This window comes from Leptopilina heterotoma, unplaced genomic scaffold (assembly GCF_015476425.1).
Source record: "Leptopilina heterotoma isolate Lh14 unplaced genomic scaffold, ASM1547642v1 Lhet_237, whole genome shotgun sequence".
In the NCBI taxonomy this organism is placed as follows: domain Eukaryota; kingdom Metazoa; phylum Arthropoda; class Insecta; order Hymenoptera; family Figitidae; genus Leptopilina; species Leptopilina heterotoma.
In genome coordinates this window covers 635,556-657,866 of record NW_025110953.1, presented here as the reverse complement: position 1 = coordinate 657,866, position 22,311 = coordinate 635,556, and the positions used below count along the sequence as shown (strand labels likewise).

The 22,311-nt window shown below is 31.2% G+C and overlaps 1 protein-coding gene across 2 annotated transcripts in view; it reads right to left on the bottom strand.

The window, feature by feature from the left end:
• Positions 1 to 8: 8 nt before the first annotated feature.
• LOC122502743 (transcription factor Sp8-like) overlaps positions 9 to 22,311 on the bottom strand; it is an 86,473-nt gene continuing 64,170 nt past the window's right edge. For both annotated transcript variants that reach the window (XM_043612935.1, XM_043612936.1), the window contains exons 2-3: positions 1,760 to 2,738; positions 9 to 1,691 (exon numbers count right to left, since the gene is read on the bottom strand). In XM_043612935.1, coding sequence (XP_043468870.1) covers positions 919 to 1,691; positions 1,760 to 2,738 — 1,752 coding nt within the window. In that variant the 3' untranslated portion in view covers positions 9 to 918. The remainder of the gene's footprint in view (positions 1,692 to 1,759; positions 2,739 to 22,311) is intronic.

The window sequence follows — 22,311 nt, the reverse complement described above, 5'->3', positions numbered from 1 at the left end:
ATTGAATCCAAATTTTCGACTGGATAAATTTTTGATAGTGGTCCCAATTTTCCACCGGATAAATTTTTGAAAAATTTAGTAACAATAAAAAATCCTACCAATGACCAGGAATTCGACAGAATTCCGGGTCATTGGTAGGATTTTTGGTAGTGGTCCAAATTTTTGAAAGTGGTCTAAAATTACTCGTGGATAAGTTTTTGAAAAATTTATTACAATAATAAAAAATTCTACCAACGATATGGAAATCTATCAGTGGTCCAAATTTTCCACTGTATGAAATATGTTTTTTTTGTCAACCAATCAAAAAGTTGTACGAATATTTCGTTGTTATTTTAAAATAATGCTCATCTCAGTACTAATACCATACTGAGACCGCAGTAATTGTAGCATTGAATTTGGACCAATGATTCATGAGCTAGATCGATCATGCAAATAAATATAGAAATCTCAAAAAGTATCAATATCAATCTTATAAATTTTGCATAAATTCAATGTTGATATGAAAAAAATAGGAAATTGTTCGTATATAGCAATTTTCATAAAAATGAGAAATATTTGCTGAAAAAAAGTAGAAGTAAAATTTAGAAGTCTTTGAGATAGATAATGAGAAAAGAGTTGCTGAATAATGAACAGAACCAACTATTTCGAATAACTAATAAAGGAGCTTAGCAAGATCAACTTTCATAGATTTGGGTGTTGAAGATAAGAGTCAGTGTCTTAGTGCACAAGTTTTCTTTTTTGCGATTTTTTCTTTCTTTGTTTTTCAATAACTCTTTCTCTTTGTACAATATTATATCGCCTCAATATAATATTATCATTTCGTATTCTCTCTCGCGCTCACTATGTATAAGTATTTACACGTTAACGATCGGTGATTGGTAGATGAAAGTGCTGGGGGTTGCACGGGGAGGTGTCGGCCTAGAGACTATGTACAGGCGGCGGGGACGACGGTGAGGGAGTCTGCGCGGTCCCTGGTGTGCCAGGATTGCCGGGATTCTGCGAAACCGTGTAGGAGTTGTTTTGACGCGACTGCTGGTGTTGGGAGTGGTGATGTTGTTGTTGTTGTTGATGATGGTGGGGATGATGGTGATGATGAAGGTGTAGTTGTTGATTGTGAAGGGAGTGATTCTGATGGTGGAGGAGATTGAGATTTAGGGGGTAGGATAGGGGGGAGCCCAGTGCCGTTGAACCGTTATTGCAGCCACCGGCTCCGGGCCCCACCGGGCTCAGTGCATGCTCATCCCCGCGTGTGGATGATGGTGTGGTACGGAGGTTGCGTGATGATGCGGATGGTGCATTAGAGGCGGGAGATGAGGGTGGTGGGGATGGTGTGGGGTTAGAGGCGGTGGGGTCATCTGCATTGGGGTCATGGGCGTTGTCGGTTGATGCGACAGACTGGTGTTGTTCTGAGTGTCCTGGCCCCCCGCTCCCTGCGCCACTAGGCCCTGAGGACCCTGTGACTGGGGCGGTGGCACCGAGTTGGAATTGGGACTCTGCTGACTCCCGTTGTCCTCGCTGTCGGAGCAGGACTCGGCCGACGAGCTCCCCGCTCCCCCCTTGCCCTTGCTGCCGCTGCTGCTGCTGCTGCTGTGGGTCTTGACGTGCTTCGCGAGATGATCGCTGCGCATGAACCGCTTGTTGCAGACCGGACAGGCGAATCTCTTTTCGCCGGTGTGGGTTCGCAGGTGTCGCTGCAACTCATCCGAACGTGTGAACCGCTTGCCACAGAAAAGCCAGTTGCAAACAAACGGTCGCTCACCAGTGTGCCACCGTAAGTGGGCCTTAAGATGAGATGTCTTCCCGTAGACCTTGCCGCAGCCGGGTATGTGACAACTGTGGATGTTCTTCTTCCGGAGGTGGACGCCAGCGGGTCCCAGTCGCTCGGCCTCTTGGCAGTTGGGGCAGTCGCAGGTGGCTCGTCCGGTGTAGCGCCTCTGGGAGCGGGGCGATGGGGCTTGGCTCACGTTGGCGCCGCCGGTGCCGCCGCCTTGGGGACTGCCAGCGCCGCCTCCAGTGGCAGCCGCGTGGTGATGGAGTCCGAAGCCGGGCGGTCCGCCCGGGAGCATCGACTTGTAGGTGTCTTGGAGGAGGTTGTGGCCGGCGGTGGTGGCCGACGTGAGGAGGTGGTTGCCGGCCAGGGCCAGGCTGGAGTAGTCGGCTGAGTAGTTGGCCATTTGGGCGGCGTGGACGCCGACGCCCACGGTGCCGCTGACGTCGAGCCAGCCGCCGGTGGCCGCTCCGTGCACGTCCCACCAGCCGTCGCCGGCCTTGATGCCGCCGTGCGTGGCGCCTGGCATGGTGTTGAAGGGCCAGGACTCGTAGGGATGTCGGCCGTAGACGGAGCCCAGGGTCGCGCCCTCCACCTTGCCCAGGATGCTGCTCTGGTGGTGATGTGGATCGCTGGCGGGCTGGGCACTCGCCGTGCCGGGGAAGTAGAGATCGCTACCGTATTGCGGCGCGGTGGAGGCGCAGGAGGTGACCGGTGCTCGGGCATAGCCACCGGTACTCCCGGCGCTGCTTGTCGCTGTCGGTCTCTGCGTGACGCCAGTCGTCGTGCATCCGGTGCCACTTCCGCCCGTGTGTTGCGGTGAACTCCCGCTGCTCTGTGGACTCTTTTTCCAGGGGTGGAACCCCTTTCCTACCGCTGCGTCCGCCAACGGCGGGGGACTCTTGCTGCTCAATTTGTTACATTGCGCCGCCAGCATCGCCAAGGGTGTGCCCCTCAGTCCCGGATGATCCTGCAACAAGAACATACACCAATTATAGAATCTCCCGACATACCAAATACAATTCTAGATTCTGCTATCCAAAGAGTGAGCAATTTTCCACTTTTCAACTTTGGACAGCAGCATCCGAAAATTACTTCCAAGCTCAAATTTTTCCATCATCATCATCAGTCTAATTATTCCAATCTTACATAATTCAAAATAAATTATAATCAGGACCGAATAAATAAAAAGAAATAAGCAAGAACCTCTAAGGTTACCGAAAGCATCTCGCTAATATCAGTATATGTAGGTAGGTAGGCAGGTTCCCGTAATTGCGTCGAAATCGTTAAGGAGAAAAAAAATGACTGCGGCAAAGTCCTTGTTCTCAGGGTCCCGAAAAAGCAAAAGTACTCCCCCGAGGGTGCATAATGACACAAAATTGGTGCACTCCTAGCCTAGAGAGAGAAAGAGACAGAGAGAAAGAGAAAGATTGAAGAGATTGGCTTCTTGAGGTAATGGAACCCGAGGCAGGTCAACTGACCCCATCGACAAGGCACTTTCATGCAAATCGAAACTTTAAGAACCCTCACTTGACCGCTGCATCCATGTTTCAAAAGGGTTTAAACTCCCTTATAGGTGACTTTTCTAGGTTCATACTACCTCACACTAAATTCAGTTTCATGCAAATTCACGATTCTCAGGAAGAAAACTATGAACCGAAAATTGTCAAGATTGTCCACAGTGACTACCAAAAAACATGGGGACATGACGAAGAGTGTGTGTGTAACAGAGAAGGAGAGACAGAGTGTTGTAAGAGAAAAGGGGAAACAGGGAGAGAGTGTTGTAAGAGGAAAGGAGAAAGAGAGAGAGTGTGTGAGAGAGAGAGAGCCAAGTGGTTTCGAACAGAAAGGTAAAAGCAAAGGGTCCGCGGAAGCAGCAGGAAATTAAAGTCTGGCGGCCCGCGGCCATTAGCAGCCGGCGCCATCGAGGCGACACGCCCCCACAAGGTCCAATGTCGCACCAACACGGATATAAAGACAACCTACACGGACACCCTTATTCAACAAAAAACAGGTCGGGATTTTACGAATCGAATCGAGAATATAGGGAAACGAGTTTTATTGGAATTAAACAGTATTTCTCAATTCACAATATGGCGCGGGAATTATTATATATCCAGTATTGAATTCGAAACAATCACGCAACTCGCTTTCGCAAATTGCTTTTTTACTATACTCATTATGTTAATGTCGAGTTTAATTGACATGATAATGATTTACTTCAGTACAGTTTTTCTGCGGATTATTAATTTCAGGTGCAATACGGATTGTTACGGAAGCTTTTTGGTTTTACTATTGACTTGGACGGATTGATACTTCTTCTTTCTCCACTAAAGGGGTTTATTGATACTGATTGCAAGAAGTGTTTGTTGATTCTGATAGCAAAGAACGTTTATTGATACTGATTACTAAAAGTGTTTATTGATACTGATTGCAAAAAGTATATTTAATGATGCTAATTTCAAAAAGTGTTTATTGATGCTGTTTGCAAAAAGGGTTTATTGACTATACAAAAAATGTTTAATGATACGGATTACAGAAAGTATACTTGTTGCTATACTGACATCAGAAAGTACTTATTGATGCTGACTACGATAATTATTAACTGATACGGATCACTAAAGATACTTGCTGATGCTACAGGAAAAAGCTTTACCTGGAACAATTACAAGTTGCTGTATATTGTTAAAATTTTTAATTAAGAAAAGCGAGATCCTTCAAGTGAAGGTTATTCTTTTGCGTGTTATCACTAAAAATTGAAACAGATGGCTAAAAATCTTTATTGAATTGAAGACAAAGCTACAGAATAATAAAAAATGGAAACACTGGGCAGATGTAAGAAGATCTGAATCTAGGTTACAGTGTGTGTTGTTGGGAAGAGATGAGTTCCAGCGCTTGCTCATTGGCCTTTTGGAGCTTGCAAAGCATCCCCCTTTTGGATAAGGAATGAAAGCAAAATCTCCCTAGATATTCAGACTGTGGGAAAAGGTGGAGTTTCGGGGAAGAGGGAGTGCGTATCACGGTTGCTGAAACGAGCCACGCCCTCTGAAACTCGCCGAGTGTATGTATATGTATATATATAGATAGAGGAAAGGTAGGTATTGATCCGGATGAACAATGCGACGAAACCCCTCAGGAGACAACGCGACATCTCTCAATTGGACTCCCGGAAATGCCGCCTTTCAATAAATTGCAAAACGATCGGCGGGGAATTATTAATTCTCTAATTGTCAGTATGACCATGCAGTCATAGAATTGTACCGAAAACAAAAAACCGAAAGTGGTTTTTTTTGGTTCTAAATCATCAGCATCAGTTGGTACAAATCGCATGTGGTTAAATTTTGTGTCCATTTGATTCAATTTGGTATCAATTTTGATGCAATTTCGTGTGTATCAATTTGATGAAATTCGGTATCAATTTGATGCAATTCGGTATCAATTTGTCAATTTAATATGTCTGGAGAAATATAGTGAAAAAGAGAAAATCGGATTACAAATAAGTTAATGAGATGAACAAGACAGGTGATATTGATCAGTCGACAATTATTTTTCTCCCTCTTTCTCAAAAAGAGAAATTGTGAAAACGAAGAGGCGTCTTAAAGTCGACAGTTTTGCAAAATACTCTATACCCTATTTGAGCCTATAATGTTAATTATTGCCGCACACAATATCACCCTTTATGCATTCAGTTTCATAAATCAAGTATAAATATTGAATATCCTCCCTCGCAACTCTTTTTTTAAATATTTCCCTCATTTATAGCGCAGAAAAAGGCTATAAAATTAAACTTTGTTCTAAATGATTCGCCATAAAAAACCATCATGTACCAAAATATAAATATGTTTTTTTTTTGGTTGAGAAATATGGATTTTGAGAATGAAGAAACGATAAATCATGTAATAGAAAATAGTATTGGTGAAGGTAAAACACATTTTAAGTTTAACTATCAATGGCGCCTAAAGAAGGATGATCACCTTGCGTATATATACATATATGTATGTATATGTGAGTAAAGCTACTAGATGAGTAAAGTGCCGAACGAAAATTATGACTAAGATTGACTATGCAGCTTTTATATATCTTGAAGAGAAAGAGTCTATAGATGTCGGCAGAGTTAAAAGACGGCGAGTTAAAGTGGAATGGGTGCGGGTTTTGATCCTTTGTTTTAGCCGCGTGACGTCACGCCCAACGTATATCCAACTAGAACTAATAACGCTCTGGGCAACATTGCGCGCATAAATTAAAACCAGGGAGCTTGACCATTTCTTTCTTTCTTCACTCTTTCTTTCTCTCTCTATCTCTTCTAGGAACTATCATTAACCGTAAAGTTATATTTATTTATGTGCATATTTATGATTTTTAGGGCGAGATATATTTTGGGTGTTAAGGGATTGGAGATATTCTTTCTCACTTTAATAGAAATTGTTTAGTATTTATATGCTTATTATTTTACTATTTATGTATACTATTACTATATTTGTGCCTTTCTACTTTTAATATTTTTACTATTTTTATTCTTTAGTATTTTTATAATACTTTTAGTACTTTTAGTTTTCAATTTTTTATTCATTACCAAATTTAAGGGGAACAGGGGAGTTGAATATCACTTTGGTTTGAAAAATCTTTAGATATCTAAAGTGGTGATGAAAAAATTGATGTTTAGATCATTTTTATTTATGAATTTAGAATTAGAGATTTTCTTTTGTGGTTTTCTCGTTTTTTTCCCATTTTTCTTTTTTTTTGAGGGATTTTTTGGAATGTTAACAGAACGTGACAGCTGTGTGCGGGTGAAAACGAGGGGATAGAGCCGGCGTATGACTGACTGACTGACAGACTGACGAAAGCTGACAATGCGAGGGTGCGAACGAGGTAAACGGAAAAGAGTAACCACTGACTGGCACTCGAGGTTAACCACAGCTGACGTGTATAGTTTTCATATATATATATATATTTTCGATTTTTTAACGCCTCCACTAAATGCGAATTTATATTTTTCATTCATTTATATTTATTTACTAATGCTTATACGGGTTACAATTACAAGATCCTTAAAAATGAGTAAAAAATTATAAGACTACATTTAAAAGCAGAATTGGATTTTTAATTTTTATCTAAGAATATTATTAAACAATTTTTGAATTTGGTAATTAAAAAATTATAAATTAATATGTTTAAAAAATGATTTAATTAAACAATTGTTTAATACTTTTATTAATTAATTATTGGATAATTGTTCAATTATGCAAGTAAACAATTCTACATTTATATAACTAAATAATTGGAAAACCGAACCGAATTTTTGTCAAAACAAATATTTAAGCATTGACTTATTTTTTATTTCGATTCAATTGTCGAATATTGTTGTTTATACTATATAGGAGGATATAATAGATGTCTAAAATTTGATAGTATGGAATATAGTTTGAGTTCTGCGAAATTTAACGCAGGGAGGTACTCGAGCAAGGAGGAGCGATTCACCGATAAGAGAATGCAGGTTACTTGTAATGCTAATTATTTGTTTATCAGAAAATGCATGCAAACGGCTACATTGCAGTTGAGACGATAAGCTTGGCGGCATGGAAATCAACAATAGTGCGGTATTATAGTACACACATGTATATAGATAATAATTCTACGTAATATATATATAGCAATACAATTACGCGCTTCTCTTTTTTTTAATCGCTCCTCTGATAAAGGACATTTCTTTTTCTGTATTTTTCTATGAAATTTATCAGTCTAATTCTCAAAAGCAAATAGTCATTCATTCGAAATGTTCCTTTTTTTTTGTGGAAAATTAATTTTTTATCACTTTTACTATTTTATTGTTTAAATCTAAATTTTTAATTATTGATCCACTGATTTATATTTGTAGGTATATTCACTAATTTTCAATGAAAAATTATCACTTTTTTTAGTGCTTCTAATTTTTTTTTACTAAAGTTTTAAGTAAAATTTGACTGAAAATTAGTGAAAAATGACTAAAATCTCGTAAAGAATAACTAAAAATATTGACCAATTTTCAGTAAAATATTACTAATTTTTGATAAAAAATGACTATAAATATTAATAAAAACTTCTCACTAATGTGAATTAGTATTAGTACCTCAATTTTGCGACTCTAATTTCAAATTGAGATGATAGGAATTGAAAATTTGCGCGGTTAATGCGTTTTTGTTTATGAATGAAAAGACTATGTTTGTGTGTGTGTGTGTGTTTTTTTTTCATATTTGACGGTGAGAGGACATTCGAGAGTAATATTTGTGGTAGTATAAATATAAGAGAGGAGAGAGGACACTCCCCGTGTCACGAGCAACTTGGCAGGCTCTTCCTTATCGCTACCGCTCCTGTCGGCATCTTTAATCTTTTCTTCTTCCTTTCGCGACAGCCGCGCTGACAAATGGATTTTTAACTTCCCTTCTATGCCGAGAGGGATCGGTCACGCGTTTCAAAGCCAACGCGATTCCATTTATTTTTTTAACATGCAAAACCCTCGTAATAATTACTCCAATAATAAACCAATATACACAAACACACACAACACTGATGCGCAATTTAAAAAACAAACATGAATTTATTATATTTCCGGTTTGATGAATGCGAGTCAATCATGTTATATTATTTCAAAATGATATTTTTTATTTGGTTCAAATGAAATTTGTTTGTTTGAAATTAAATTTATTTGGTCTAAATAAGGATTTTGTTTTGTTCTAATATTTTTATTTGGTACCAACAAAGTTTTTTGGTTCAACAAAATTTTAGTTGGTTCAAAATGTGTATTTTAATCGGTCCCAACAAATTTTATTCAGTTCAAATAAATTTCAGTTAGTTTAAACAAATTTTGTCTGATTCAAATAATTTTATTTGGTTCTAACAAAGCATATTCGGTTCTAACAAAGATTATTCGGTTGCAAACAATTGTAGTTGGTTCAAAAATATTTGAATCGGTTCCAACAAAGTCTATTCGGTTCATATAAATTTTAGATAGTTCGAATAAATGTTGTTTGGTTCAAATAATTTTATTTAATTACAACAATGTTTATTCGGTTCCAACAAAGTTTATTTGGTTCTAACAAAGTTTATTCGGCTCAAAAAAATTTTGTTTCAGTCAAATAATTTTATTTGGTTCTAAAAAAGTTTATTCGGTTCCATAAAAGTTTATTCGGTTCAAATAAATTTTAGTTGATTCAGAAAAAATGTATTTGGTTCAAAAATATTTGAATGGGTTCCAACAAAGTTTATTCGGTCCAAATAAATTTTAGTTGATACAAATAAATTTACACTATTTAATTGTTCAAATATTTTCAAGAACCAAATAATTCAAACAAGTTTTGAGAAATTTATCTTATTTCTCAGATGAAAGAATTGAAGAGTTTTGAAAACGATTCCGAATAAATTTCGCACAAAATAGAACAAAGTTGTGAAATTTTTCCTTAACCTTTTGTTTAGAAAGTCAAAAAAAATGATTAACAGAGTTTCTAAAAAGTGAAAAAGAGGAAAAACTACAAAGTAATTTCAATTAATGTGCGAGAAAGAGTTAAATTAAAGACAGATGCGTACCGATATTCTCTAAGCGACGAGAGCCATATAACAGTATATCGAGTAATAAAGCAAAATTAAGAGAAGAGATGAGATGAAAAAAAGGTCCATGACGCGAATTTGAGTTGGCGCAAACGATAAAAGTGGAAGCTGCGAGCAGAGAGAGTGAGAGGAGAGAGGGCTTTTGTGAAGATAGAATTAATAATTTTATTCATGAGTGACCCCCGGACCGATTTGGTCGTTCGGAGCCTCTGTTAGTTCCCACCAGAGTGCAGCTACCTGATATTCTTCGGTCTAAATTATGTTTTTTAATTAAATCCATAGCGAGAGAAGCACACACGCTTCCCATCTCTATATACGCTTTCGTGAGAGACGCGTTACGAAAGCCTTTTTTGGGATCCTCTATATACCCATAAGTATACCGATGGGTTTCTTTTGCCCTCGGGCAACAAAACAGGGAGCTGACGAGATTTATTCGGCTATCGAGGGACTGAGGGCTTCTTCCTCTTCTTCTTCATCATCATCAACAGCATCATCATCATCATCATTATCATCATCATCATCATCATACTCCTTGGTCCCTCTCATCCTTGTTCTCACAGACTTTGTTTTTTCTCGTAAAACTCTTATTCGAAACCTTTTTTTTTCCTCTCACTATTTCCCTTTCCTTTTGGGCCGCATATAACGATTTCCGGGTATAACGCGCAAATGAAGAGAAATCAAAAATACGAGATGCTGTATAACAAGAGGAGAAAAAAAGATTCTCAATGTTGGACAAGAAAAAAAATTGTCTGTCGCGGGAAGAGAGAATGAGAGATGAAGTGAACTCTAGAGAGACAAGACTGCCAATTCATTAACACTCGTAAATCTGTCGCGCTGCTGGCGTTGAATATTAAGCGGGCATTACCTCTTGGGCTATAACTCCTGGCCAGTTAACTCGACTACACCCTCTCGACCTTTTCTACAATGCGGAAAAAGATTTTTTCAATCACCCATGAAACTTATTTTCTTTCATTTTATATTCGAGAATTATTTTTTAAAATTGGATTCAACTACCATCCCTCAGAATCAATCATTGTCATACCAGTCCCTTAGAATAGTCATACCAGTCATTGTGTATTAAGTTTCAACTATTTTTAGGACATAAGTTGTAGTTTCAACTGTTTTTAGTCTTAACCAGTTGTAGTTTCAACCGTTTTTAGTCCCAACCAGTTGAAGTTTCAATTGTTAGCAGTACCAACCAGCTGCAACTTTAATCGTTCCAAACACCAACCATTAATGGTACAGTTTCAACTATTTTTATAATCCTAACAAAGTTAATGTTTGAATCATTAGACGTACTAATCATTAATGGTATAGTATCAACTGTTTATAGCCTCGCAACTAGTTTTAATGTCAATTGTTTTTAGTAATAACTAGTTTTAAGTTCCAATTGTTAGAAATACTATACCCATTTGTAGTTTCTAGATTCAACTTGTTGTATAGTTCCAAATGTTTTTAGCCACTAGTTTGTTCTTTTAATTGTTAGAAGTACTATTCTGTTGTAGTTTTCAGATCCAACTTGTACTTCCAACTATTTTTAGCCCCTAGTTGTAGTTTTTATTATTAGAAGTCTACTATATCCACTTTTTGGATTCGCAAACAATGAATTCGAATCGGAGACAAAGCGCAATAAACTACATTTTTGTTGGCGATCAAACCAGCAGAAATACACAAGAGCGTTAATTGACTGAGGAATTTTTATGTTCCACTAAATTATTCCGCATGCAAATTACACTTCAGGGGCCTTACGCCAAGTAGCCCTGCGCAAAGATTTACTGCGCTCTCATTATCCTAATGAAGACGTAACGCTTGAAAAACGAGTTAGATTTTTACTGAAAGTGATTGGGTTATATGAACTTTTATGAAAATGGCTCTTTGCTGCTGTAATATCTCAACATTATATGCTCGCTCATGAAACGACATTATATTTTTAGCGCACTTACTCTTTATTATAGAAGAGAATATCCTAAGTTAATCACTTAAGGTAGGCACAGCGATGATTTTAATAAGATATAAGCAGACATAAAAGACGAAAGTGCGGATATCTTGTTTGCAGATTATTCAAAATATTAAAAAATACGAGGAAATTAAATATTAAAGTGCTGATGATTGAAACTACTATTAATTGGAACTTTAAACAATTAAAACTATTAGTTAGGATTTTAAACAATTGAATCTACTATTTGGGACTATGGTTAAAAATACAAACTATATTTGAGATAGTTTCAACTGTTTTTAGTTCCAACTTTGTTGGAACAAAGTTGGAACTAAAAATAGTTGAAACTATCTCAAATAGTTCGTATTCTAAACGATTGAAACTACAAATGATTGGTTCTGCTAACAACTGAAACTACTAGTGTTTGGGACTAGAAACAGTTGAAACTACAGCTGGTTAAGAAGAAAAACAGTTAAAACTACCATTAATGGTTGGCACTTTGTACTATTAAAACAACAACTGATTGATACTGACAACTGATGAAACTACAACTGGTTGATACTTTTTTTTTTCTACCTTAATTAATTTCGAATTCAATTGTTGTCGCCATAATGGAGAAGCAGAACTTCGATAAATTTATATAAAACTCGCGCGAATGGTTGAGCGGAGTGTAAAAGGGAGAGAAAAAGATAGAGAGAGGAGACTTCTTAACGTCTCGTAAACTTTAGCCGTGACTAAATTACGATTGCACTATATAGAGATGCGATGCGTGGCAAATGTGTATCTGTGTGTATCTTATATATTTGTATGTGTTTCAGTCGATGTTGCTTACCATAAATACGACAAATAAATAATAATCCGAAAATCGACGTGTGGGGTCGCAAATTTTGGGATAATGGCAATTAAGAAAAAAAAATTTTTTTTTTCTCTCTCTTTCATTCAAAATCTCGAGGACAAAATTTCTTTTCGTGCGTGCCGCGGCAAAAAAAATTTTTTTGTTTAATATTATGAATATCCCTAATCATCTTTTTTAGAATCCATGAAATTCTATAATATATCTAAGAGAGCCGGTAGTTTTGCATAAAATACTCATATTCTACGTTAACACTATAGACGCAGTTTTTTTTTTATTATTTTATGGATTTTTTTCTGAATCTATTTTTTGTATTTGCATATATATGTTTTTGCTATTATGTAGGTATACTATTATTTGTTTATAATTTATTTCGTTTTTTTGTAATTTTATAATTTATTAATTTAGAATTAGTAAAATTTTAAAATTTAAATTAATTAAATTGAATTCTTTAAATTTAATTTTTTTTATTTTCAATTTATATTTGAACCATTATGACGTCACAGGTTTAGAGTACATGTTTTTTTTTTTTAATCTGTGAGTCATAATGTTTTAAACGCCCTTAATTAATTTAATCTAATTAATTTAATTAATATAATTTAATTAAATTAATCATTTTTTCAAATTGATTAAATTAAGCTTAATTATTAGTTAATTAAGTTAAACGAGTATAATACAATATAGATAATACTCTTATTTAATAGTAAAAGAATGATAATAATTGTTATTATAATAGAATAATAATAAAAAGTAGTAAAAATTTAATTTATTTAATTAAACTAAAAAAATCAAAATTTTTTTTTATTTCTAGAAAATAATTAAATTATATTATTATGGTTAATATTAATATGTTTCTTTAATTTTTCTTTACTTCATTATTTAAAATTTTTTTATTATTATTCTTTTACTATTATTCTTTTTTTCCTTTTTATTATTCTATTTAGAAATCGTATAATCTATTGTATTTTATTCGACTTTTAATTTAATCAATTTTTGAAAAAATGATTGATTCCAAACGAATAAATAATTAATTATTCGAAAACATTTCGTATATAATTTTACATATTGGGCGAATTGGTGATTTTTTTTATTACCTTTCCCTGAAATTTTGAAGGGACATATTTAAGTTAAAAAAAGAGGAATTCTCTTTTCACACTTTTTAATGTTCGATCTATTCAATAAATCCCCTCTGAATATTTGATCGCACCTTCGTTTATATGCTAATACTATTCTAATTTATCTTCGTATAATTTCATCTTCTTTCCGTTAATATTTACACGTTCCTTGAATTTTTTTCCATTTTTGCTATATAGAAGCTATTTATCAATTCACAAACTCCTAGTGACCCCCTCTATCCCTTTCATCGATTTTTTTCGGTATAAATAATTTATTGTAATTAAATGTATTTATGTCCTAAGGCAAAATTTAGAATTTTAGTAATAAAATTTCAATGTAAAAAAAATTATTAAACCAATACTTTCGGTATTTGAAGCAATTATACCTTTCAATCTTGACTTCAATAAAAATTATTTGATACAAATAAATAGTTTATACAATCAAATAATTTATTTAATTCAAATAAATTAAATTTAAATAAATGATTTTAATAGCAAATACCGTATTTAATTGACTAAATTATTATTTATTGCAAATAATTTTTTACAAAATTTACAAATAAATATTTTATGCAGTCAAATAATTTATTTTATTTCAATTTGAATTTAAAATTATTTTTTATGAAAATAATAATTGAATTCCTTAAAAAAAATTTATTATTTATGAAAATAATTGAATTTCTGTGAAATTTTTATTATTTATTAAAAATAATTAAATGTTTGCATAAAATTTTATTAAACAATTTTGAAAATAATTGAATTCTTTTTGGGAAATTTTATTAAAATAGTAGTTACTAAAAATCATTGAAATTAGAAAATTTTTTGATAATAATTTAAATTAGGACAAGAATTTTTTTGACATTTATGAAAATAATTGAACTTTAGAAAAAAATTTTGTTATTTATAAAGATAATTGGGTTTTTTACCAGAACTTTTTTCAAATTTTGAACATAGTTGAATTTTATAAGAAGGAATTTTATTTTTTTTTTAAATAATATTGAATTTCTGCAATTATTTGTAATTTCTCAAAAATTTTATTTTTTTAGTGTGTTCAACACAAATTTAAATTAGAAAATTTTTAAATTCTATTATTTTTAAAATTGCTAATTTTATTTTAAAAAAAGTCAGTAAGAAGTGAACAGCTCGTTTTAGCGCGCGAATTGTTACTAGTAATATTTTATTCAATTAAATAATTTATTTTAATTAAAGAAAATTATATTTGAATCAATAATAGACATATTAATTGATTATTTGAATGAAAAAAATTTTTTCTCAGTAGAAGAATACATTTAAAAAAAAGTTTATTTGATTTAAATAACCGATTGCTTGCCTATTATCAAATAAATATTTACTTGAGTCAAATAAGTTTTATCTGAATCAATTAAATGTTATTTGCCTCAAATACTGAAAGTATTGATTCAAATACAATTTATTTGATTTAAATCAAAAATATTTTAAGTAATCGGTTCTTTGAATAAAATAAAAAAATTTTCAGTGTATTATTATTATTATTATTATTAATTAAGGAAGATTTTAATTAAGATTTAAAATTTCTGAATCAGCATATAATTTCCTACATTAATTATTATTATTATTATTATTATTATTATTTTATTATTATTTTATTATTATTAAAAATAATAATAATAATAAAAATAATAGTAATAGTAGTTTTTTTGTTTTGAAAAAAAAATTATTTTTACTAGTTGTATTTTTCTTTTTGTTATCATTACAACTGTTTTTATTACATTCTCATAAAAAATCGAGAAGGTCTTGGATTTGTTTTTATTTAATTATTGTTATATATTCAAGAAATAACATACGAGGTGTTAAAATTATTTAAGGGTCAAGAAAAGAAGAAAAAGGAGAACAATTTTTGTATTCAGCTCCCGGAGTGTGTGTACGTTTTCTTTGAAAACAATCTCAGTCTTCTTTAAACGAGCAGTCGAAAGAAGTGAATGGTTAAATGAGCCATATCAGTGATACATATACAAGATCGTTAATAAATTTGAGCCCTTCGCAGCTACCTATACGAGAGAGAGAAAAAGAGAGACAGAGAGCTATAACTGACCGCCACAGGGCAATTTCGTCTATATGCTAATGCACGCAGCTTCTGATATAGATTCCCACTTTACGCCTTCGTTTTTCTTTCTTTTCTCCCCAGTTTACACTCAATCCCTGGCGCAATATCGAGATACATATATATACGTATATAATATCGTTCTCGATTTCTTCCCACGCTTTTTAATATACCAATATATTTGTATATTCATTATACCAAATGTTGGGATTTGAAAAAAAATTTCCTCTGATACTCGTGATTTTTGGTGATATTTTTATACTTTAATTTTTCAATTTATTCTAAGGATAGAATAAAGTTTTTCTAAGGATTTAAATATCCTTAGAACAATTGTGTTTTTTTATTTTGTTTATTCGTTTATTTTTTATTATTTTTTCATATGTAGTATTTTTTCTCTTTCTTTTTGTTTTGAAACAACTTTTTTATATTCAAAATTTACAGAATCATTCACCCAATTGTTTGGCTCGAAAAATGATTAAACTATTAGTTAGTGAAAAATTAGTAAAAACTCTTACTATCTCTCTAAATTTGAACTAGTAAAAATGTTTAACAATTGAATTAGTAACATTTTTGACTAACTTTTAGTAGTTTTTTTGACTAATTGCTATAGTGGAAACTATATAGTAATTCATAAGTATAATCTATGATGTACAAATTTATTTATCTTATAAGATAAATAAATTTGTACATCATAGATTCAATCATTGGTATAGTTTTCTACAAAAAGAATCAATTGTTAATAGTTTAGCTAATTCTTATATACGTAGTCCTGATATAAAAATTATGATCCTGAATAGAAAAACTAATTATGACATTGCCTCTGAAAGATCTGTGGAACAAATTCGTTTGAATAAGAAATAATTTTTTTTTCCTTTTTTTTTTGATGGGTCAAGTTGACATAAAAGTGATACTGTAATTTAACCCGAGGCTGAGGTTAAGTGAGTGAGCAAAAGCAATTTACGAAGAGATGAGGTGGTTTGAAACTCATATATATATAGAAAATCTCCATATGTTGCCGTAATAATACGGCTTTGGCTTTAGTGTATAGTCAAGTGTTACAAATAGTGGCGGTGTAACAAACTGGCACTAAATCATACTTGTCAGTCAGCAAAGCTCGTTCATCGTTTTGCAGACAGGTGCACCTTGCTTGTTCTAGACTATAACGACTAGTTCCCATCGAAAGTCTAAAGTCTGACAAATCATTGCTGCCGTTTCTTGCCACCTATATTGTTCTCCGCAATGAATTTCTATAGACTTCCAACTGTCTCCAAACTTCTTGACAAATATATATAATATATATCTGCACGTGTATCATTTATCATTTATTCAAACATTCCCTTAGCACGCATAAATAATTAAACCAGAGGAGAAATTTCATCCAAAGCATATATATAGATATGGTTTTTTAAAGTGAAAAATTTCTGCGCAAAAATTAATCATGTTTTGTCGAAAAATAGGTTTAAAAACCATTTAAATTTTATTGTTACAATTTAAAAAGGTACAAACTGATTTTTTACAAAATAAACAAAATTTAATACAAAAATTTCTCCTCATCGAAAAGACAAGGAGAAATTTTTTTTTGTTTTATTATTTAAAGAATAATTAGCAACAATTCGCGCGCTGAAGCGCGCGGCTAACATCTTCCTACCTTTTTTAAATAAAATTATCAATATTAAAAACAATAGAATTTAAAAATTTTCTAATTTAAATTTTTGTTGAAAACACTAAAAAAATTCAATTCTGGAGTAGTTGCAAATAATTGCAGAAATCCAATTATTTAAAAAAAAAATTAAAATTCTTCTTATAAAATTCGACTATGTTTAAAATTTTTTAAAAATTCGTAAAAATCCCAATTATCTTTATGAATAACAAAATTCTTCTCCAAAGTTCAATTATTTTCATAAATTTCAAAAAAATTCATGTCCAAATTTCAATTATTTTCAAAAATAAAATGCATTTTTCTAATTTCAATGATTTTCAATATATTTACTATTTTAATAAAATTTCCCAGAAACAATTCAAATATTTAAAAAAAGTTTTAATAAAATTGTATGCAAACATTTAATTATTTTCATAAATAATAAAAATTTCACAGGAATTCAATTATTTTCATAAATAATAAAATTTTATTAAGAAAAAAAAATTTTCTAATTTCAATGATTTTCAAAATTTACTATTTTAATAAAATTTCCCAAAACAAATTCAATTATTTAAAAAAGTTTTAATTAAATTGTAGGCAAACATTTAATTATTTTCATAAATAATAAAAATTTCACAAGAATTCAATTATTTAAAAAAAAATAAAATTCTTCTTAAAAAATTAAACTGTGTTTAAAATTATAAAAAAAATTCTCGTAAAAATTCCAATTATCTTTAAAAATAACAAAATTCTTCTCCAAAGTTCAATTATTTTCATAAATTTCAAAAAGAATTCTTGTCCAAATTTCAATTATTTTCAAAAAATTTTCTAATTTCAATGATTTTCAAAATTTACTATTTTAATAAAATTTCCCAAAACGAATTCAATTATTTAAAAAAGTTTTAATAAAATTGTAGGCAAACATTTAATTATTTTCATAAATAATAAAAATTTCACAAGAATTCAATTATTTAAAAAAAATAAAATTCTTCTTAAAAAATTAAACTATGTTTAAAATTATAAAAAAAATTCTCGTAAAAATCCCAATTATCTTTAAAAATAACAAAATTCTTCTCCAAAGTTCAATTATTTTCATAAGTTTCAAAAAAATTCTTGTCCAAATTTCAATTATTTTCAAAAATAAAATGCATTTTTCAAATTTCAATGATTTTCAATATTTACTATTTTAATAAAATCTCCCAGAAACAATTCAAATATTTTAAAAAATTTTTAATAAAATTGTATGCAAACATTTAATTATTTTCATAAATAATAAGAATTTCACAAAAATTCAATTATTTTCAAAAAAATTAAAATTCTTCTTATAAAACTCAACTATGTTTAAAATTTAAAAAAAAATTTTCGTAAAAATCCCAATTATTTTTATAAATGACAAAAATCTTCTCTAAAGTTCAATTATTTTTATAAATGTCAAAAAAATTCTTGTCCTAATTTCAATTTATTATTTTCGAAAATTTTTCTAATTTCAATGACTTTCAATATCTACTATTTTAATAAAATTTCCTAAAAACAATTCAATTATTTAAAAAGAAATATATTATTGAAATTCATCGCAAGAATTAAAGTATTTTTCATAAATAATAAAATTCTTCTCAGGAATTCAATTATGTTCATAAATATTAAATTTATTTTATGAAATTCAATTATTATTTTCATAAAAAATAATTTAAAATTCTAGAAAATTGAATTAAAATATGATGAAAATAATTTGGATGAAGTTACAGTAACAATATTCTTATAATATTAAATAATGATTTTATCTCTCGGTCATCTTTAATTATTATAAGTTGTTTAATTTAAAAAAGGTTTAAATTTAAAATTTTTGAATGTCTTAATTCCTGTGGAAAATCCTGTTCCAAAAATAAGATTAAAAATAGGAATTGTGCAAATATTTTTCTTTCTTTTCTAAAACAAAATAATAATTTCGTTTAAAGAATTGTGATTCATAAACAAAAATAATGCAAAATAAATAAATTTTCTATTTCTTAATCACAGTTGTTTAATAATTTTCTAATTTTGTTTAGAAGTAAAGAACAAAATTTTTAGTCTTTTAATGTAAAAAAGTGAAAAAAATTCTGATGATTTCTATTTGTCATTACAATTTTGAATTAATTATAAAATAAAAATAATTATAACATAATAATATAAAATATACAATTTATTTAAAGATAACAAAAAATAAAAATATAAACAAAAGACAACTTCAAAGTGTGAGGGACAGAAAAAGTTTGAATGATAGAAATAATGAAAAAACATTCAAATTATTATAGTTAATTTTTGTTTGAATTAAATAATTTTTTTTCCTTTTTTTCTTTCGAGGAAGAAATATGTGTATATGTGTAATGGAAAAAAAATTGAAAGAGAAACAATAGAGTTAATTTATGCGGCAATTGTTTCAAGTCATTTTGAATGTTCAATTCACACTACGTGGAAATTATTCTTAAAGGAGGTGCATTTTATATTTGCAACCAACACGTAACAATGCTAAAATACATACTTTTCCTAAAAATATGAATTACCTTCGACTGATTATAGGTATTATGCGTCCACGTTGTGTGTTAAACCATATAGAAATATGTACTCTCACACAACTCTATATAATAGAAACGGAGAAAAAAAAGAGAGATGTTTTCATTAATTTAATTTCTCGTTCAATAGTATATATAAATGCTCTGTATTTGTGAACAACTCTATTACATATAGAGTAGTCAGAGTCTACACAACGATTTTGTTGATATAAATTATCATACTTTTTCAAACGGACATTTAATTTTCTGTTTCATTGAAATTTGCAGTTAACGTTTCATTAAAAAATATACAGATAGTAAAAAAAGAATATTAAAAAAATTATTAAAAAAATTCTTTAAATTGTTGAATATAATTAAAAAAATAGACTATATAGTGTTTTTTTATTTAAATAAAAATTATTTGATTCAAGTACATAAATATTTATTTGTTAATAGACAAGTAATCGGTTAATTGAATCGAATAGATTTTTTTCACTGTAGAGAGTCATATTGTTGAAAATACCATACAGTAAAACCTGTCGGAATGCAACTTGTTTTTTTCGAAATTTTATTACACCAAAAAAATGTTTAGAAAAAGAATTATATAATTGAATACAATTTTTACAATAGAACTAAATGAAAACAATTCTCCTTGAATATTCGCCGAATGTAAAAATATTCTAAAAATCGAGTTACCTACATTCCGACAGGTTCGACTGTATATTTTCAAGTTGCGCGCGTCAAAAAAAGGAGTAGACATTTATTTTCAAAAACAAATCGCGTGTTTGAGCACATTGTCGAGATTTGCAATTCTAACTGGTAACAGGGCAACATATACATAGGTATGAGCGACGCAAAGTTGAAAAAAAAAATTGTGAACACCTGCGGTCACTTGAGTTAACTCGGAATATATAAAAACTTATACTACTAATAATTATTGTATATTTGAGTTTTGACTTTCCGCCAACCATGCTGGTAAAATATATATATACAGTGAACATGTACACATATATATTGAGTGTGTGAATGTGTGTCTATGTGTTCCCAAGCAAATTGGTTCGCGTGTCTTCTCTCCTCCAGCGCACAAAATTTATAGCTTCATTGCACTCACTGAGGATTCACGTTACCGGGCGCACTTTGCAAAAGGTGATGACGAACAGTTTGCGAAACACAGTTAGCGAGAGATAGAAGTGCCACTATAGGGCTCTAAATTTTTCAAATTTCATGAAAAAAAATATATACAATTTTTATAATTTGAACTACCATTATTTTAAACTACAATTGTACAGTTTTCCTAAGAATATCAAATTGTGACAAAAAACGAATCAAAAATGTTGCGAATTGTCCACAATAGTGAAAACTACAATTGTCTAGAATTCTAGATACAATAATAAAAATTGCAATTAAGACTACAATCAACTGAAGTTGCAATCAGCTGCAAGTACTCGAAGTACAATAAAAATATACTTTAACTTAGTTCAGGTTAGTAGTTCCAATTGATTAACTATGGAACTACCACTGAACCAAAATTGCTTGATATAATAAATAACTCAAAGCGGATTCCGAATGGACCCGATGAATTGCGAATGATGCAATTTAATTATCATCCCGCACAATATTGATGCTCCACAAAGTAAACATTTAGACATATATAAATGTCGAGAGAGAGAGAGAGAGAGAGAGAGAGAGAGAGAGAGAGAGAGAGAGAGAGAGAACAATTGAGAAGCATTTAAGAGATGACGAGATACATTGGTTGAGTCTTGACGATGATTTGATCAACGCAATATATATTTGAGTATAAAGCGACGCTGGTGGTTTATCAGATCATGGCTATTGAATCACTCCATTAGAAGAGAACAGATCCCCATAAACCGCCCTCACTTGTCCCCGCGTGACCCCCGCCTGAAAATATTAGGGTTCACTTTGGATATCACTGCAACAGACTGTGACATATTAGGCCACCCCCCGAGGACATAAGAGCCATATAGGGAGCGAATCTCTCTTCTCCACTCTCTCTCTCTCTCATATATAGATTTATTGTTTCGAGATTTACTATGTGCGGTCACAAAACGAGCCGTGGGAGCAACATTATTTTATAAGGGTCTGCCAAGTAAACCATATACCCATATCTCTTTATTCTAAATTCACGACAACTAGAGAGTAAATGCTCATAAATACTTTATTCCCTTCAATGAATTTACAGGGTTGCCACGCTTTTGCTCATTTCAAATTCCCTGACTTTTCCAGGTTAAAAAAAAGGGATTTTTCCAGGTTTTTAATTTATATTTTACAAAATTGAATAATTTCTAATCAATTTTTACAAATACTTGGAACTTTCATATAATACTAATGTATTCCGCATATTGTTATATTTATCTTTTTTTTCAATAAATATTTAGTCATTGTAATTTTTCCATAAGAATTAAAAATTTCAAATTCAAACCTTTTTGAAATTAAACAACTTTTAAAAAATTTTGATAAAACATGAAGAAATCGATCACTCCGATTCACTTATTTTTATTATTATATGATTTTCAAAAATTCAAAAATTCAAAATTCAAACCTTTTTGAAATTTAACAACTTTTAAGAATATTAATATAAAACATGAAGAAATCGATCACTCCGAGTCTTCGACTCGGAGCAATCAATATCTTCAAGTTTTATAATAGTTAGAGATGACCGAGTGATAAAATAATTACTTTATATTATATATAAGAATATTGTTACTAAAACTTTTTCAAAATTATTTTCATCATTTCGATTCAATTATTATTTTCTAGAATTTTTGAATCAAATTCTTCTCTAAATCA